At 48.0% G+C, this 19,859-nt stretch overlaps 1 protein-coding gene across 12 annotated transcripts; it reads right to left on the minus strand.

The window, feature by feature from the left end:
• Positions 1 to 4,006: 4,006 nt before the first annotated feature.
• Zfp668 (zinc finger protein 668) lies at positions 4,007 to 19,818 on the minus strand. Of its 12 annotated transcripts, none has more exons than XM_017322256.2 (5): positions 19,029 to 19,118; positions 17,659 to 17,740; positions 16,755 to 16,909; positions 10,738 to 11,406; positions 4,007 to 10,345 (listed from the first exon to the last, which is right to left on the minus strand). In XM_017322256.2, the coding sequence occupies exons 4-5, from the start codon at positions 11,382 to 11,384 to the stop codon at positions 9,133 to 9,135; spliced, it is 1,860 nt and encodes a 619-aa protein (XP_017177745.1). In that variant the 5' UTR covers positions 11,385 to 11,406; positions 16,755 to 16,909; positions 17,659 to 17,740; positions 19,029 to 19,118; the 3' UTR covers positions 4,007 to 9,132. The 12 variants fall into 12 exon arrangements, with proteins under 12 accessions (XP_017177745.1, XP_030098449.1, NP_001349121.1 ...); XM_030242589.1 differs by lacking the exon at positions 19,029 to 19,118 and adding an exon at positions 18,393 to 18,737 and having other exon boundaries at positions 16,755 to 16,905; NM_001362192.1 differs by lacking the exons at positions 16,755 to 16,909; positions 19,029 to 19,118 and adding exons at positions 15,449 to 15,471; positions 18,393 to 18,624.
• Positions 19,819 to 19,859: the final 41 nt, after the last annotated feature.

The raw sequence follows: 19,859 nt of genomic DNA on the forward strand, positions 1-19,859 counted from the left end.
CAGGCGTGGTGGCACACGCCTTTAATCCCAGCACTCGGGAGGCAGAGGCAGGTGGATTTCTGAGTTTGAGGCCAGCCTGGTCTACAAAGTGAGTTCCAGGACAGCCAGGGCTATACAGAGAAACCCTGTCTCAAAAAACAAAACAAAAAGACCATGGGGGGGGTGTGATCAAGTTTTTTTTGGGGGGGGGTTTCGAGACAGGGTTTCTCTGTATAGCCCTGGCTGTCCTGGAGCTCACTTTGTAGACCAGGCTGGCCTCGAACTCAGAAATCCGCCTGCCTCTGCCTCCCAAGTGTTGGGATTAAAGGCGTGTGCCACCACACCCGGCTTGTGATCAAGTTTTAAGTGAATAAATAAATAAATAAATGGAAAAAAACCCACCCAGAAACAATAACAAATCAAGAAACAAACAAACAAAAAAAAAAACAATAAAACAATAAGGCAAAGAATCGACTGAGGAAAACACCTGATACTGACTTCTGGCTAGCACACGTGTGTGCACAGACGTGCACATGCACCATCAGGCTGTTGTGGCTGGAGCTGGCTTGGTGGGGATAGGTGGGAGATGGAGACAGCCGAGAAGGTAAACAAGAAGACCGACTCTAAAGCTGAGAGGCTTCTGGTTCTAATGGGCTCTGTTGGCAGTCCAGAACTGACTGGGCTTCACACAAGCTGCTTCCTCTACTTCAGCCTTAGCCTTGGTCTTCAGCATTCTCCTCCCCCCAGGAAGACAGGCCCCACTTTCTGTGCTGGCCCTGAAACTCCTGCCTCAGTCTTCCAAATGCTGAGGCCACAGGTGTGCACACACCCTGGCCTTCTTGTTTCTTCCCTTCTCCCCTCCTTCCCTACCCCCTTCTTCCTTTTCTCCTGGTAACTGAGTCCAGGATGAGCCTGTTTACTGGGGGTGGGTGGGAGGGGGTCGGGGTGGGTGGGTTGATGACCACAGTCCACCAATGGAAAGCTGATGCCAGCTACTGGGGGGGTGGGGCAGTGGGGGTGGGTGGGTGGGTTGATGACCACAGTCCACCAATGGAAAGCTGACGCCAGCTACTGTCCTAGCACCAGAGCCTAGGAGTTAAGAGAAATTAGAGACAACTAGTGAGGGACAGAGATCAAGCCTCTAGACATTACTGCAGGTCTGATGGGCCATGCCTTCAATTCCAGGACTGAGGAGACAGCGGCATTTGAGATCAGCCTGGTCTACATAGTGGGTTCCAGGACAACTAGGACTACATAGAGAAACCCTATTTCAAAAATTAAAACAACAATAAAAAGGTTTATAGACATTACTCTGAAAATAAAACTGGACAAAGACATCAGAGAGAAGTGGCAGACCAATGTTCTTATGAAGGGGGCTGGGAAGGTGGCTCAGCTGTAGAGGACTTGTGGAGCATGCGCAAAGCCCTGCGCCGGGTCCAGTGGATACCGCAAGGCGCATTTATCACCACAGCATTCAGGAAGTGCAAACAGGCAGATTAGAAGTCGAAAGTCATCCTTGGCTACATAGCTAGTATGAGGCCTACTTAGGACACACAAAATGCTGGCCTCAAGAAACCAAAAATCTTAGGCTAGAGATATGGCTCAGAAGTTAATAATACTTTGTTGCTGCTCTTGGAGGACTTGGGCTAATTTCCCAGCATCCACATGGTGGCTCACAAACATGTATAAATCAGTTCCTGGGTATCCTGTGCCCTCTTCTGACCTCTGCATATGGTACAGGCACACATGCAGGCAAAACATTTGCACATAAAATAAATAAATCTGATTTTGTTTGTTGTCAGACAGGGTTTCTTTGTGTAGTCCTGGCCATCCTAGAACTCACTCTATAGACCAGTTGGTTTACTATCGGAGGTCAAATAATGCAGATTATTGGTAGAATAAAAAACCAAAAGCCATAGAATAATCTCAGTAGACACAGAAAATGAGTTTGACAAAATAAAACTTGCTTTCATATTAAAAAACTTAACATAGTAGAACTGTCAGCTGTAGCTTAGTCAGTGGCCTGAATTCCAGCACTTGGGAGGTGGAGGCACGAGGGTCAGACATTCAAGGTCATGCTTGGCTGTGTACTAAATTAAATTCCAAGCCAACCTGACCCCATGAAACCTCTTTTTCAAAGAAATGTTTAGCACAGTGGGAATGAAAGGGAATTTCCACATTGTATCACAACTGTGTTTCTTATCATTAAGGAGGTGCAATCCAAGTCTGGGACAGTGGCTTGTCTGGAACTCTGGAACGTGAGACGGAGGAGGATAAGAAGTCCCAAGGCTAGCCATGGCTACAGAGTGAGTTTGAGGCCAGCCAACAATATACTAGAGACCCTGTCTCAAAAGAAACTAAATGTAATGAAGTTTAAAAGAGAACAATTTATTTCTAATAGCAACAGGAAAAATATTTGATATAAATTTGACAGGAGTGTAAGAGTTACTGATAAACCAGGTGTGGAGGTGCACGCCTTTGATCCCAGCACTCCGGAGGCAGAGTCAGGAGGCTCTCTGTGAGTTTGAGGCCAGCCTGGTCTACAGACAGAGTTCCAGGACAGCCAGGGCTATACAGAGAAACCTTGAAACAAAAAGATTTATAGATAAGATGAAAGAAATACGGTTTAAAGGAATTAAAAATCTAGGTGGGGCTGGATGGAGGGATCCGAGGTTAAGAGCTGGCTGCTTTCCCAGAGGACCCTGGCTTCATTCCCAGCTCCCAAATGGCAGCTCATGCCTGTCTCTTCACTCCAGTTTCAGGGACTCCAACACCTTCTTTTGGGCATTTCATGCACATGATGCACAGACATACATCCCAGCAAAAGACCCATGGACGTTCAATAATTTTTTTTGTGTGTGTAGAGATGGCTCAGCGGTTAAGAGCACTGACTGCTCTTCCAGAGGTCCTGAGTTCAAATCCCAGCAACCACATGGTGGCTCACAACCATCCGTAACAATATCTGGCGCCCTCTTCTGGAGTATCTGAAGACAGCTACAGTGTACTTACATATAATAAATAAATAATTAAAAAAAAAGAATAATGTTTTTTTTTCAAGACATGGTCTCTCTATGTAGCCCTGGCTGTCCTGAAACTCACTCTGTAGACCAGGCTGGCTTCGAAAAGTTTTCACCTGCCTCTGCCTCCCAAGTGCTAGCATTAAAGTTGTGTGTCACCACTGCCTGATTTAAAAATAAATCTTTAAAAAAATTAAGTATCTAATTAAATTTAAAGTGTCTTATGCTCACAGGTCGAAAGTTAATATTGTGAAGTTGGCAATTTCCCACACACTGATTCAGTTCACATACCAAAACCTAAACTAGCTTTCTAAACTTCTTGGGAGCAAAATCTGGCAACCTGATCCAAAAATTCAAATGGGGTTAAAGTGTGATGCCACACATCTGTAATTCCACTACTGAGAAGGCTGCGGCAGGAGAATGGAGGGTTGGAGGCCAGCAAGGACTACATGCTGAATTCTAGACCAACATGCAGTTCTCAAATCCAGTCTCAAAAACTAAAACTAAATTAAAATAAAGTAAAATAAAATAGAACTATAAGACTAGGGGGAAAAATCTTGAAATTAAACGATTGGGAGAGAAACAAAACACACACACACACACACACACACACACACACACACACACACACACACAGAGCTGGAAGCCTCATAAGTCTTGATTTTAAGTTCCTACAAAACCATGAATGAGGGAGCTGGAGAACGGCTCAGTACTTAAGAGCACTTGTTGCTCTTGCGGAGGCCCAGGGTTCAGTTCCCAGCACCCACATAATTATTCATAACCAACCATAACTCCAGTTTTAGGGGCTCTAACACCCTCTTCTGAATACACAGACATGCATGCAGTCAAAATCTGTAGAAAAAAATAAAACATTTTAATCCTACAATAATCAAAATAGTGTGGTATTGGCATAACGACATGAAGCTTAAGGTGTGGGTTAGATATAGAGCATTGCCTAGCATGCGCCAGGCCTTGAGTTTGATCCCCAGCTAGAAACCAAACAAAACCTCTCATATTTACAGTTCCTTTATTTTTCTTAAGAAGGCCAAGACAATGAAATGGTCAAAGAATAGTCCTTTCGACAGATGCATCTGGAACAGTAGGAAATCCATAGGCAAAGAAATGTAGCTGAGCCTCCTGCTTCAAACCATACACAGAAATTAACTCAACATGGGCCAAGTGTCTGATGTTGAGGGTTTCTAGCTATAAAAGCATACATAGCTCAAAGAACACATCAATGGCGGCAGGGGAAACGGTTCGGCTCTTAAGAACACTTGCTGTCACATCAGGTGGCTCACAATTGCTTGCGATTCCAGTTCCAGGGGATCCAGCTCCCTCTGTGAACACTACACTGACATGTACCTAACCCACATGTATATTAAATTAAAAATTAAAAGCAGCAAGTTTGTAAATAAATTATAAACTTGACAATTGTTTTAATAGTGTGTGTGTGTGTGTGTGTGTGTGTGTGTGTGTGTGTGTGTGCACGCATCTGGGCAGGAGTGCACGGAAGGAAGGCAAAGAGGATGACTTTCTGCAGTCAATTGTCCCCTTCCACCATGTAGGTTCCAGTGATCAAACTCAGGCTGTCAGCCTCGGTGGCAAGAGCCAGCTCACTGTTCAACCTGCTTCTGCCTCCCAAGTGCTGGTGTAAAGACCCGGGCCCTCACCCCCCCCCCCCACCTAACCCCCCGCCATGGACCTTTTATTCCTTTATGATAATAAAGTCCTCATTAGGAGCTAAGCAAATGCTCTAGCACTGAACGACATACTCTCAGCTCTAAAGACCCACCTCCATTTTAGACACTTAGTGTGTGTGTGTGTGTGTGTGTGTGTGTGTGTGTGTGTGCGCGTGTGCGCGCGCGCACAAGCTTGTGCCACATCACTTGTTGGAGGTCGGAGGACAACTTTAAGAATCAGTTCTCTCAGCCGGGCGTGGTGATGCACGCCTTTAATCCCAGCACTTGGGAGGCAGTGGCAGGCGGATTTCTGAGTTCGAGGCCAGCCTGGTCTACAGAGTGAGTTCCAGAACAGCCAGGGCTACACAGAGAAACCCTTTCTTGAAAAAACAAACAAACAAACAAACAAAAACAAACAAAACAAAAGAATCAGTTCTCTCCTCCCATCACCCATCACACGGGTCTTGGCCACCAAACTTGAGTTGTTGAGCTTGGTGGCAAATACATTTTACTGGTTGGGCATCTCACCAAGCCAAAGACTTCCCTCTAAACACTCATGTGTGAGCACCAGGACATGACTGCTATCGCTGCCACTGAGATGTCTTGCTATTTCTCCTGGTGCTGAGGACCTGGTTTGCCATTCCTGAATCATGGCTGCTTGCTGCAATGTCCTCATGACGAGCACGTGAGCCTGGAGGTGACCTGGACCCTGGTGAATTCCTGACACTGCCAACTTGGTGGTCCTCGTCTTTCAGCAAGAACTCAGAATCCCCGTGAGGTGGTTCATGATTGTATTCTCAGCCCTTAAGAGGCTGAGGCAGGAGGACCACCTCAAGTTCAAAGCCAGTCTGGGCTAAGATAGGGAGACAGTATTCCAAAAAAAAAAAAAAAGGACCGTCTATAGCAAGACTCAAAAAAGAGCAGAAGGGTGAGCTTGGGGAGAGCTTGGGCTTAGTTGGCTTTTGGCTTGGCTTTAGCTACAGATGGAAAGGGAGCCCCCAGTAGCTTCACTGTAAGACCTAAAACTGTCAACACCCTGCTAGGCAGGCAAGGTCGCTCAGCAGGCAAAGGTGCTTGCTGACAACCCAAGTTCCATCCCTTTGTCCCAAGTTGTTCTTTGACCTCCATACATGCACTATGGCACTCACGCACCCACAAACAAAATAAGGATAAACGGAATTTTTTAAAAATAAGTATCCATGGAAATTTGAGGCTGTGTAACTCAGCCCTAAAGGAGAACATACTGATGACTGCTGCCCCGCCCCACCCAGTTCTGCATTTGTAAATCTTATCCTCACCAGTGTTTTCCTTGAAAAATGTCTAGATGAGGCTAGTGTTTTTTTCTTTTTTTTTCCAAGACAGGGTTTCTCTGTGTAACAGGTGTCCCCACCTGTTTATTTACCCCACTTCCCTTTATTTTACTGTTCTGTTTACTGAGACAGTCTCTCATTTCACTTTAGACTCCTTCAAATCTGCCATGTAGCCAAGGCTAGCCTCTAACTCTCAATCTCCTGCCTTCTATCTCTCAAGTTTTCGGGTTATGGGCATGTGGTACCACATCTGACTAACACGATTTCTGGCAAGTCATGTGATAATGAAAATGTCACAGCCTCATCTAGACATTTTTCAAGGAAAACTATGCATCAGTCTAGTTTTTCCCAGTGAGATGAACAATTACAGCTGTCATTAAAAATGTTCACAAAAATTGGCAACAATCCTAGCACTTCAGATGCTGAACGACAGACAACACTGTAAGGTTTTAAAGGCCACTTTGGGCTACACAGCAAAACTAACTCAAAACAAAACAGAAAAAAAAAAAAGAAGAAGAAGAAGAAGAAAAGAAAAAAGAAAAAAATCACTACAACAAAAACTCGATAAAAAACGAATGATAAATAAAATGTGTTGGGCTTGGTACTATACACCTGTCCCAGAAGGCTGTCACTGGTGGACCAAAACTTCCAAGTCTGCCAGGTAGTGGCATATACCTTTTATCCAGGCAGGCAAATGAATCTCTGAGTTCGAGGCCAGCCTGGTCTACAGAGTGAGTTCCAGGACAGCCAGGGCTATACAGAGAAACCCTGTCTTGAAAAACAAACAAACAAAAAAAAAAAACAAAAGGTTCCAAGTCTTCCCGGCCTTGAGAGGGAGTTTGAGGCCTTAAGAGGGAGTTTGAGGCCAGTCTAGTTGCTGTTTCAAAACAAAATAAAATAAAATAAAGGGCTGGAGATGCGGCTCATGCTATAGTGTTTGCCCAGCATGCCTGTGGCTCCTGGTCCAATCCTCACCACTACACAACTTGAAAATAAGTAATAGTGAGTTCACAGATGTAGGCATGGATGTCTCTGGATCCCCTCTCTCACTCTACTGGTTGACTTTAATTTTGTGCCAATTATGTATGTTCTATTCTAGTGCTTTGGTTTTCAGCATGTCAAACACAACACCTGTTTTTTAAAAAAAGTATCCAGTCTAGAGATGTAGCTCATTAGCAGAGCAAATACCTATTACATTTGAGACCCTAACTTCAACACCCAACACCAAAAACTAAACCAAATGAAAAGAGAAAGATGGATGTTCCGATGAAAAGAGAAAGATGGGTGTTCCAATGAAAAGAGAAAGATGGGTGTTCCGTATTAACTTTGGATTTTCAGACTGGGTTAAAAAACTGGATGCTTTCTATAAATCAAAATGGTGCACATTAAAGTTCTCATGGCTGTTTTCAAAGCCATTCATAATGCCATACATACACAGGCAAACACCAGGCTGGTGACAAGCCATGTGCCCACGGCAACTTCTGTCTCCTAGTTGCGAAGATGACATTGGCCATACCAATAAACTTGAGAACACTGGAGGATCAACATGAACATTACAGGCGGGTTACACAGTGCGGGCAGTAGCCAGCTCTAGGGCTGACACAAACCTCAGACATCTGAGAAGTGGCAAACTAATCTGCTCCCAGCCCAAGCTTGGTTTCATTACATCGACCACCAGCTGACATGAAATACAAAGAGATGGGAGCAAACACACAGGAGAGGAAAACCCTGGTTGTTTTCCCAACAAATGTAAGAAACAGATAGGTGTGCTGGCATGTGCCTGGGAGACTACAGCAGAAGTACCAGTTTGAGGTCAGCCTGGGCTACACTGTGATTTAATGCAAAAGCCATGAATTTAAACTCGGAAAGTCAACTTTCCTCTCCTAATTCTGTATGCAGAACCCAGAACCTCACAGATGGCGGTTAAGTGCTCCACCACCAGGATAAATCTCAGCTGTTAACTTCTGTGGGCGTCTCATGTGGCCCAGGTTACCAGGAACTTCTGATGTTGGCCCAGCTGGCCTTGAACTCAGAGACCCTCTGTCTCCTGGGTGGTGCAGCCTACCAACATCTTTTAGGAACAAGTCTGTCCACTGAGGCACACAGCATATGCCCACTGCTGAGGCCATATGTATGATTTCTTCATATAGTTTTAACTTTTCTTTTCATCCATTCTTTCTTTTTTTCTTCTTCTTTCTTGAGACAAAGTTTCTACGCGTAGCCCTGGCTAGCTACTCATTCTGTAGATCAGGCTAGCCTCAAACTCCAACTGCCTTTGCCTCTGGAATACGGGATTAAAGGCACAAACCATCAAACCCAGTAAAGACTTTTCTAGTAAGGTTCATTCTGTTTCATGGGTTTTAATGTGAAGAGAAATGCTTCCCTCCAAATATGCTTCCTAATTTGTTACTGTGATAAACAGGAAAGACAAGTTTCGTTTTGTTTTTTAAAGTAGTTGGAAAGACAAGTATAGGTGCTGGGAACCAAACCTTTTTCATTGTGAGCCTTAGCCTTAAACTGTGAAGCCATCTTTCCAGCCCCCGAGAAAAAGTAATTGTTTAACCCCAGCTCACTAATTGTGAAAGGACAGTAATCAGGAAAGGTTTCATGATCCTGAGTAGAGGCTAAACAAAGCCACATAGGTTTGTTCACTGCAGGACTAGTACTTTTAATACACCTTTTAGTCACCAATTATTCTCAGAGGTACCAACTTGGCATGAAAATTTTTTCACAAGGCAGCCCAACATATACTTTGGCAATCAATGTATTTCAAGACCTTTTAGGGCCAGGTGTGGTGCTAAGTCCTTGTCATCCTAGTAGCGGGAGGCTGAGACAGGAGGATTGGTTGAGTTCAAGGTGAGCCTGGGCTACATAGTGAGTTCTGGATCAGGCTAAGCTGTGAGAGCCTGTCTGTCACCAAGGCCCTTCCACTGCATGCTAGTCCCAGATTTCCACTGAAGGTAAACTGAACCACAATACAGAAGACAGCTTGGTAGCAAAGCCAATGCTTTAATGAGTCTCCCTCAGAAGTGCTATCTGCCTCCACTGCCCACAGCTAATAGTGGACAAGAGTTGAGCGAGTTGCCCAGAGGCAGGGCTTTGGAGACTAGGGATGGGCTTCTGGAGTGTAGTGGAGATCTATAGACGTCAAGCTGACCCTTCTTCTGGCATTCCTAGCAAAGCCACAAGAGGTTCCAGGGGTATGGGGGTCCCGATGGGCACGGGGTGGGTGCGTTCATGCTTGCGCAGGTCACTGGCACTCAGGAAAGCTTTAGGACATTGGGAACAGGAGTAGGGGCGGACAGAGCTGTGGGTGCGGCTATGCTTTCGAAGCCCAGCCCTGTCTGAGAAGCTCTTACCACACTGAGTGCAGGGAAAGGGCCGGAGCTCCGGGTGTGAGCGCTCGTGCCTGCGTAGCAGTGTCAGTGTGGAGAAAGTTTCTTTGCACTCGCGACACACAAACTGTGGGGGCTTCTCATCAGTCTCCTCACCCCCCACCTCTCCTGCATCTCCCAGGGTACTAGGCGCTTCCCCAACGCCAGCATCCTGGCACTCCACATGTTCCACAGTCATACCCACCACTTGCCACTGTGTGGCCACTACACCACCAGACTCAGGGGGTAACCCTAACAGCCCCGCTGGAGCATCCCCTACCCCTGCACCCGCCACGGGGGCGGCCGAGCCCTCACCTACGACACCTACAGGCAGTGCCAGTCCCAGCACCAACTCCTGCTGGGGGGCAGCTCCTGTAGTCTCGTTGCTTCTGTGGGTACGCTCATGCTTCCTGAGGCTGGATAACACCACAAAGGATTTCCCACAGGCATTACAGTGGAAAGGACGCTCCCCAGAGTGCATGCGGCTGTGCTTCGTGAGGCTAGCTCGCTCAGCAAATGCTCGCCCACACTCCTCACAGCGGAATGGCCGCTGTCCTGAGTGCACCAACGCATGCCGCTTGAGGTCCCAGGAAGCCACAAAAGTCTTGTCACACTGCAGGCACTTGAAGGGTCGGTCGCCGGTGTGTACTCGCCGATGCATGGCCAGGTCGGCGGGCTGCCGGAAGTCCTTGCCACATTTCTCGCAGCGGTAAGGCTTTACGCCCTCATGTGCGCGCTGGTGACGGCGGAAGCTTGACGGATCAGAAAACATGCGGCCACACCGTGGGCACAGGAAGGGCTTCTCGCCTGAATGTGTGCGCTCATGGCTTTGGTAAGAGCTGAGCTGTGTGAAGCCCTTCCCACAAGCCGGGCAGCGATAGGGTTTCTGGGCTGCATGGATACGCTGGTGGCATGTGAGGGAAGAGGATCGAGAGAAGCTTTTACCACACTCCGAGCAGAGGAAGGGGCGCTCACCCGTGTGGGACCTGTGGAATAATGGAGGACCTGGTTAGACTGCAACACTCACTGGGAGAGCCCTACAATCACCTGTCTGGGAGCTAATTCCCTAAGAGCCACAGAGCTGTACCATGAGTAAGAAATCCATAGAACTTCTCTCCTATGACCTACCCACATGGGCCCTCCCCCAAGACCCTGCTGATGACCGACTCCAAATACTGCCTGGAACAGAGGCCAACAAAGCCTTGCCTGCTCTCAGGGTTCCATCTCTAGTCACTTAGCTCTGCCACCCAGCCTGATCCCTGTTCAACCAGGCGCTCCCATCTTTAGACAAGTGTCCAGCCGCAGCTCTTCCCACTGGCATAGTCTATCGAGATACTAATTCCCACTTCTGTCTCCCAGATGTCTCTAGGGATCACACCTTTCATGGTTGCGTAAGTCCTTGAGCTCAGCATAGGCCTTGCCGCAGCGCTCGCAGCTGTAGGGTCGAAGGCCGGCATGGGTGCGCCGATGCTTGCGGAACACTGAAGGATCAGCAAAGCTCTTGCCGCAGTCAGGACAGGCATAGGGCCGCTCACCTGTGTGCCCACGCTGGTGGATCTTTAGTTTAGAGAGTGTACCATAAGCCTTGGGGCAGTGTGTGCATCGGAAGGGCAGCTCACCGGCATGTGAGGCCAGGTGCACACGCAGGCACACTGGCTGCATGAAGCGGCGGCCACACTCTGGGCACGGGAAGGGTTTCTCACCAGTGTGGCTGCGCCCATGGCTGCGTAGCTCAGGAGCTGTCTTGTAGGCCTTGGGGCACAGTGGGCAGGCATAGGGCCGGGGCTTGGCTACTGAAGCTGATACCTTGTCTCCGCTGGCTTCCTCCGCCTTGGGCTCTGTATCCACTTTTGGCTGGGCCTCCCTCACCTCCTCTGTGCAGTCTGTGGGTGTATGTGTAGCAGCATGGCGGGCTGCCCTGGGTGCATTTGGAAATGTCTTTGTACAAAACAGGCACTTATAACGGCGGCCAGAGCGCTTGTAGCAGGGGCCTGGGGACCTGGCCTCTGTAGCCTCCACTTCCATGGCCTTGGTGAGTAGGCCTTCTCTGCAAAAGAAGCAAAATTAGACCAAAACCATCCCTCTGTATTCTTCAAGGCTCCCCTCTTCACCAAAGCCTTCTCAATATCTCAGAGGTGACCCTACCTTTAAGGAAAATATCACTTTCATTTTCCATGTATGAATGTTTACTGGCCCATGCCTATGCTTAGTGCCTAAGGCTGTGAGCTACCATGTCGGTGCTGGGAATTAAACCTGAATATTCTGCAAGGACAGCAAGTACTCTAACCACTGAGCCATCTCTGCAGTCACAAAGGTAACTGGATGACACCCATACTCCCCCCACCCCCATGTTCCTCAGCCCAAGCCACAGGACCTCTACATCCTTCCTACTAATGAAGCCCACCTTTGGTACTGCATTCAAGTCTCCCCTGTGATCTTCTCATTAGGGGTAGAAAGCAGTGAGGGCCAGCATCACAGAAGGACCAGCCCTGTCTGCCCTTTAACCCGTTTTCTAAACCCTTGGCGTTCCTATAATGCCTAGGTTCCACTACCCTCACAATGTTCCTTTCCTTTTTACCCACGGCCTAAGATCTCCAAATGCTCGGGAAAGACAGACTTGCTCCAGAGAAAGGAGGAACCAATGTTTAGGCAGGGTGGATGGCTATTTTTGGAGGTAATGGGTCTCCACTGTATGTTGGCCCAGTTCTGGAGGAGCAACTGCTCAGAGAATTCTGACCATTCATAGCTATAAGGCACACCACCCCAGATAGGAATTTTGGTCCATCCTCTGCACTGGAGTCCCTTTTAGTGGAGTCCCTTTTAGTCCCAGCTCTAAAACTCTGGTAGGAGCTCACTCACTCTTAAGGCAGCCTGACCTACTGCTGACAGTCCGAGCCTCTTCCTCAGTTACAACTGATGTGTCTGAGTTAGCGAGGCCTCCTGGGATACTAGCTCTTGCTGAGTCCCTACTTTCTGGCCAAGAGCCCAGACAACATCCACACAGCTGCTCCTAGGATCATAGTTGGGAAAAAATAGGATTAACAGCTGCATCAGTCTTAACACCCGCTCATCCTCCCAGAGAGATGAAGGGAAGAGGATTAGGGTAGATCCTCTTAAGAGAAGCTTAGATGTGGTGCTGGGGCAGGGGAGAGTGGGCAAGGAGAGCCAGGTGTGCCCAGAGGGTGGCAGGCCAGGTTGTGTTCAGACTTGTACATCACTGACTAGGCTCTGTTTACAGACCAGTGTCCTCATCTGTACACCACAGGAGCTGGGGTGGAGAAGGAGGATGGAGCCCATCCAAGAGGATGAGGGTGGGGTGGTGGTGGGGTTGGGGCCTATTCCAGAGAAGGTAATTATAGAAGCAGTTTACCTGGCTGACCAATGGAGCCCCTGAAAGGCTCTGTAGAGTCAGCACCATACCAGGAAGCATTGGGAAGGGAGGTGGGGTGGGGTAGGAGAGTAAGATTTGAACCCAGGGCCTAATACAGGCCAGATAAGTGTTCTACCACTGAGTCACATCTCTAGCTTCCTAAATTTCCCCAAAAGAAACAAAGCAAAGCAAAACAAAAGCCAGGCTGGGAGTGTAGGCCAGCAACAATGTTCTTCAATAGCACGCATGAGGCTCTGCTTGGTTCATCCCTAGGACAGCTCACATCCACTAAGTACTTGCCAAGTCCCACAGCATCCTAACCTTTTTACATCTATCTGTCAGTATACAGAGTTCTGTGCAACCCAGTATATTCTGAAGGCAAACCATCAGCTTCAAATCCAGCCCCTACCACTTCCCAGCTGATGTGACTTTTTGTTCAATTTACTGTGTATCTTAGAACCTCAGTTTTCTCCTCTGCAAAGTTGAGGTAACAAAGCACTAACACATGGGGCTGTGTGAGGACCGAATGGAATCAGACTGCTTCCCTCAACTATGGAGTCTTATCAGAAGTCATCAGCTGGGTGTGGCACCTGGCATGATTCTCACACAGCCTAAAATTGGAAGCCCTGACCTCATTTTATAGATGAGAGCGAGTTGAGTTCTGAGAGTAAAGAGACTTGTCAAGTCATACGGCTAGAAACTTAACATGGCTGAGCCTTAACTCTGGGGTTTAAAGTTTTTGAGCTCTTGCTCAGAAGTCTGGGACCAGACTGGAGAGATGGCTCCACAGTTAAGAGCACTGACTGCTCTTTGAGAGTTCCTGATTTCAATTCCCAGCAACCACAAGGTGGCTCACAACCATCTGTAATGGGATCTGATGCCCTCTTCTGGAGTGTCTTCAGACAGCAACAGTGGACTCCTAGAAGCATACTCTCGACCCTAATTCTTCTGAGTCTTAGGCAGGATGCTCTTTAGCTCCAAGCCAGCCTGGACTACAGAGCAAGGTCCTAATTTAATAAAAATAACAAGTGGTTGGAGAGATGGCGCTGTACTTAAGAGACTTGCTGCTCTTCCAGAGGGCCTGAGTCCAGTTCCCAGCACCCACACTGAGTGGCTCACAACTACCTGCAACTTCAGCTCACATGGATCTAGCTTCTGGCCCCTTGGGCATTTGTGGACGAGTCCAAACACAAATAAAGATTAAAAAACAAAACAAAACAAAAACAAAAACCAACCCTTTTGTAAAAAGCAAACAAAAAGAACCATCATCTAATGAAGGTGACATGGACACTGCAATCTGTATTTTTACTTTTGTTGTTATATTTTTATTTTATTATTTTTTTTTTTTTTGGGTGGGTGGGGTGTTGAGACAGGGTTTCTCTGTGTAGCCCTGGCTGTCCAGGAACTCACTCTATAGGCCAGGCTGGCCTCGAACGCAGAAATCCTCTGGCCTCTGCCCATCATATTTTTATTCTTTAAAAAAAAAAAAAAAAAAAAAAGGGCAGAGGTCGGAGAGATGTCTCAGTGGTTAAGAGCACAGACTGCTCTTCTGAAGGTCCTGAGTTCAAATCCCAGCAGCCAGGTGAGTTCAAAACTCACAACCATCTGTAATGAGATCCGATGTCCTCTTCTGGAGTGTCTGAAGACAGCTGCAGTGTACTCACATATAATAAATAAATAAATCTTTTAAAACAAGTCACATGCCGGGCATGGTGGCGCACACCTTTAATCCCAGCACTTGAGAGGCAGAGGCAGGCGAATTTCTGAGTTCAAGGGCAGCCTGGTCTACAGAGTGAGTTCTAGGACAGCCAGAGCTATACAGAGAAACCCTGTCTCGAAAAACCAAAAAAAAAAAAGAAAGAAAAAAAGAAAAAAAAAGTCACAGGCCAGAGAGATTGCCGAGCAGAGCACCCACTGGTCTTCTAGAACAATGGTGCTCAACCAGTGGGTCTCCAATGGCTTTGACAGGAGTCACCTAAGAACATCCGAAAACACAGTAGTTATATTAGAATTCATAGCAGTAGCAAATTACAGTTAGGAAGTAGTGGGGTCACTGCACCATGAAGAATTGTATTAAAGGGCAGCAGCGTTAGGAAGTTGAGAAGCACTGGACTGGAGGCTATGAATCCAGTTCGCACACCCATGCTAGACAGCTCACAGTGGTTAGGCTCCAGTGGACTGGACACTCCCCAACCCCACTGTTGCCACACCCTAGTCCTTTTCTCCTCCTCCTTTCTTTTATTTTCTTCTGGTTTTTCAAGACAGGGTTTCTCTATAGCCCTGGTGTTCTCAAACTCAGAGGTCCACCTGCCTTAGCCTCCCCAGTGCTAGGACTATAGGTGTGTGGCACCAAGCATATTTATTTGTATGTATGTAGGTATGCAGAGGACAACTGGGAGTCAGCTTGTTTTCCAACTTGTTGAGGTGGGTGGGGTCTCTTACTGTTGCTACACTGTGTAATCCAGGCTAGTTTGTTGACAAGCCTCTGTAGTACATCTCCCTATAGCAGTGCTCGATTACAGATGTGTACCACCAAATTTAGCTTTTGCCTCGGTTTGGGGGCTTGAACTCAGGTTGTCAGGTTTGTATGGCTAGTGTTTTAACAGGCCAAACCATCTCTGCAACCCTGAAACTGGTACGTTAAACAAACTCTCACCATTCCAACTAACATGTAAGAACTAGGTACGTGAGCCAGGATATAAAAGGGGAAAGTACTTGCCTGACAGTGTGCGGCACTGGGTTCTACTCTCAGAAACACAAACAAAAGAAAGAAACAAAGAGAAAGAGAGAGAACACATTTTTTAGATCTTCAAGTACTTCTAGGAGGAATCATTTTTACTACAACTCTATATAAAAATCCTCACAAGGGCCGGGCGGTGGTGGCGCACGCCTTTAGTCCCAGCACTTGGGAGGCAGAGGCAGGCGGATTTCTGAGTTCAAGGCCAGCCTGGTCTACAAAGTGAGTTCCAGGGCAGCCAGGACTACACAGAGAAACCCTGTCTCAAAAACCAGAAAAAAAAAAAAACAAACAAAACAAAACAAAAAAAAAAACCTCACAAGGCAGAAGAGTCCACAGCTAATTAAGATGCCCAAAGTCAAAGCTCAGCTCTTCCAACCCTAGAGCTGGAGCAGGACTCTATACAATCACTCTTTGCTCACTTAAAATTCTTCAGCAAAATCAGGACACTTCCCAGGACAAAGATCAGTACTTCTCTCTAACCCATCTCTCTCCTGCTCAGCTCTGTCCCATCCCTCACTTCCACTGCAAGGCTCCACACCTCCAGGCCTCCTGTCTTCGTTCTAGACTTCAGTTCCTTCCATGCTAGTCATTTATACTAGCAGTTCTACAGTGGAAACTGCTACCCCTCAGTCTCCTGACCTCTGTATCTCTGTATTTAACTCGTTGGTTACTTGGGTCTTGCTCCCACACACTTCCTCTATAAGGCTGTCTTTCTTTTTTTTCTTTAAAGACTGTATTTCCTCTCTTTGTTTATGTGTATGCACACTCACTAGAGGGTGTCGAGGGCAGAGGACAGCTTGCACAGTCAGTTCTCTCCTGTTACTAGATGGCTCTAGGAGGCTAAACTCAGGTCACCAAGCTTGGTTATCTCCCTCCCTCTAAGAAGGCCTTCCTGGGTGCTGGAGAGATGGCACAGTAGTTAGGAGCAATTGTTCTTGTTCCAGAGGACACAGATTCGGTTCCTATTACCCACAAGGTGGCTCACAAACACCTACAACTCCCATTTACAGGCATCAGGCATACACTTGGTACACATACATACATGTAAGCATCAGGCATACACTTGGTACACATACATACATGTAAGCATCAGGCATACACTTGGTACACATACATACATGTAAGCATCAGGCATACACTTGGTACACATACATACATGTAAGCATCAGGCATACACTTGGTACACATACATACATGTAAGCATCAGGCATACACTTGGTACACATACATACATGTAAGCATAACACTCATATACATAAAAAATAATGAAGGTTTTCTTGTCTACCTTGTTGTTGGAGGGGGTGTGCAGGATCTTACTATGTAGCTCAGGCTGGCCTTGATTCTTCTTCCTGCCTTAACCCCCTCAGTGTAGGGATTACAGCTGTGAATCCTGTACTTTGGCTCTATGTCTTTCTTCGTGGCACTGTTTGCAATTTCTAGCTTTGAGACAAAGTTTCACTATTAGCCTCAGCTGGCCTGGAACTCTCACCTGAGTGTTATAATGTTACTATGTGCACCACCACACCTCATATACTCCTTTCAGATAATGAGATGTTTATCCTAACTACATTTTAACTTCAAAAACCTTTTCTTTTAAGGTGCCGGCTTCCTGCCATGGATTACACATCATGTGTATTTTATGCACACTTAACTGACTTCTTTGACTTAAGTTCATGTCCTGATGCCTTAGAAGCCTGTTATAGCTGAGTATCTGTCTTCTAAAATTCTTATGTTGAAGCTCTAGCCGCACCAAGACTGTGTTTGCTAACAAGGTCTTTTCAGCAGTAATTAAGGTTCAATAAAGCCCTAAGGGGAGAGCTTCAGGCCGGAAGGTTAGGTTCCTGTTCTTGGGGCAAGAACAAGAACCCAAGATGCCCCAGTAGGTAAAGGCGTTTTCTGTCGAGGCTGAGTTGTATCCTCAGGACCCACATGATGGAAAGACAGAACCAATTCCAGTAAGTTGTTCTCTGACCTCCACACATGTGCTACAAAAACACACGAGATATAAGAGATAACACAGAAAAGCCAGGCAATTACCACAGACTTAGCTGGTATTTGAAGCCAAGTAGTCAGATATGGACATTTCTGCCATCTGTCCCCTTGACTATTGTAGCACTAGCATATGTTATTATTTGGTTCTTAATTTTTCACCTCCAGCAATCGGGTCCAGGGAACTTTGTTCTACGCACCTGTTACTCCAAAACTGTTTGGTGACTGAGAGCAAACTTCTGGTGGAATTCACACCCAGGTCTATAGCCTCTGCCTCTTCCACTGTAGGAGTTTGTGAGAGTCAGTCACCAACTATTTATTAACTTAAATGCCCCGTTTTTTACAAGGTCACATGGTTCAAGTATCACCCTAGTACTCCAATTTGTTTACTGTTGTGATGAAACCCAGTAAGAGAGATGACATTTTAATTTCTCACACGTTAATGAGACTCAGTGTCCCCAAAGCTGGGTTTGAGGGAGCAGCGCAGGTGTGGTAAAAAAAAAAAAAAAAAAAAAAAAAAAAAAAAAAGAGGCATCTAGATATAATCCTCAAATAGGTCAACATATAAGCCTCCCAAACCTTGAGCCTTTTGATGAAACTGTGTTGTGGTGAATGTTTAATGATATCCTAGGCCTAACAACCAGTCAGCTCACATGATCCCATTTTTCCACCCTCAGATTCTGTAGCAGCGTCCACTCTGGTCAGCAACCAAAGCTCCATCAACAATTCACAAACTTTACCACCTCCATATGCAATTCCCTTTGTCCCTCCTTTTCCTTCTCCCATGGGAAGATACTTGCATGCTTCCAATACTCCATTCCCCACAAAAATAATAACGAGCTGTAAGATGAGGGATGCATCGCGCTCGGGGACTCAATTTCTTCAGTGGAATAGTGGAACAGCATACGGGAGTTTGCAGGGCAGTAGGGCCTACCAGACTCTCTGAGGAGGGACAAGACCTGCAGAAACCCAGCGCTCCTCGCTCTCTGCAACCGTGTTTGTGCGGGTGTCCTCGCCAGACAGGCAGCCCCCGCAGAGCGGGGCTGTATGCTGACTCATTTGGGACTAAACCCTAGGATAACGTAGCTTCGGCGAGCGGAACAGGGCAGAATGAATGAAGAAGGAAGGCATGAAGAAATGAATGGACGGAGGATTCAGAGCAGGACAAAGACCTGCAAAATGGCGTTCTTTAGGACCGCGGGAGGGGCGGGCAGAACCTCGGACTGGGAGGGGGGGCGCAGCCGCCAAGGACTCGGCGACGAGGCCCTCGCCACTCAGACAAAAGCCCGGAACATGGCGGACTCTAGGACCCCCGGGTCCGCGCCGAGCAGGGCCGGCAGTCGCGTCCGCTGAGCCTGGGCATCCAAAGCACTGACCGGCGGGCACCGGGCGGGTTCTAGGACCTGCTGGGCCCGCAGCCCGCCCGAGGCCGCTCACGGCTCGCCCCGCCCGGGATGCTCGCGCCTGGTCAACTCCGTCCGCTCGGCAGCACACGTGAAGCCGGGAGCACCCCAAACCGCGTCGGGGGCCGCTGCCCGAGCCCCCGCGACTTCCCGCCGGCGTGTCCTACCTGGATCGGTTTTCGCAGGCTCCGCAGCTTTGGCGGCGGTGCCTGGCGCCGACGGAGCTCGGGACAGTCGGAGAGGGGCAGGCGCTAGGACCCGGAGGGAGGGCGGGGAGGGGCCGCCGGGCAGACGGCGGAAGTGGAAGGCCGCCTTCCTTGCTCGGGAGGAAGGAAAAACTTAGGGAAGCAGCCCCGAGCCTGCGGAAGCAGAGAAGTATCTTGCGAAGGGTTTCTGGGTGCTGAGGGGCTGGCACGCCGGGCTGATTGACGGCGGACACCCGCCAAGTCGCCGGAAGCGTCTGCAGGAGCTAGGAGGTGGGACGATGCGGAGAGGGCGCTCGGGCTTTGTGGTGCCCGCGTCCACGTCGAGTCCACATTTCCTCTAACAGCGAGGAAAGGACTCAGCGAGGATCCCTCCACGCCAGCCCTGGGAAGAAGCTTTTATGGAACCTCGTGAAAAGTGTCACCAAAGCGCCGTAGCCGGGGCTGCAGGGTCTTTCCTGTGACCGTACTGCCCGAATAAGCACGCGAAGGGTTTCAGCAGCTCTGGACGGAAGTGTGGCTTAAATCCATCCGAACGCCGCGCCGACCTGCGTGGGCGGAGCCAGAGCTGCGCCCGCAGCGGAGCGTGGGGGCTCACGCTGCCTGGGAGCTCCAGCATTCTGGAAATTGAGGCAGGAGGATTGCTCCGAGCTCGAGGCCGGCCCGGGCTGCAGAGTTAGACCCAGTCTCAAAACAACAAAAAGAAAACAAACAGTCGGGCCCACCCGGAACCTAGCGCCGGAAGCGTGTCCGTGCGGAAACACTGCCCGCGGGAGGGACAGGAAGTGTTCCCAG

This window comes from Mus musculus, chromosome 7, assembly GCF_000001635.26.
Source record: "Mus musculus strain C57BL/6J chromosome 7, GRCm38.p6 C57BL/6J".
Classification (NCBI taxonomy): domain Eukaryota; kingdom Metazoa; phylum Chordata; class Mammalia; order Rodentia; family Muridae; genus Mus; species Mus musculus.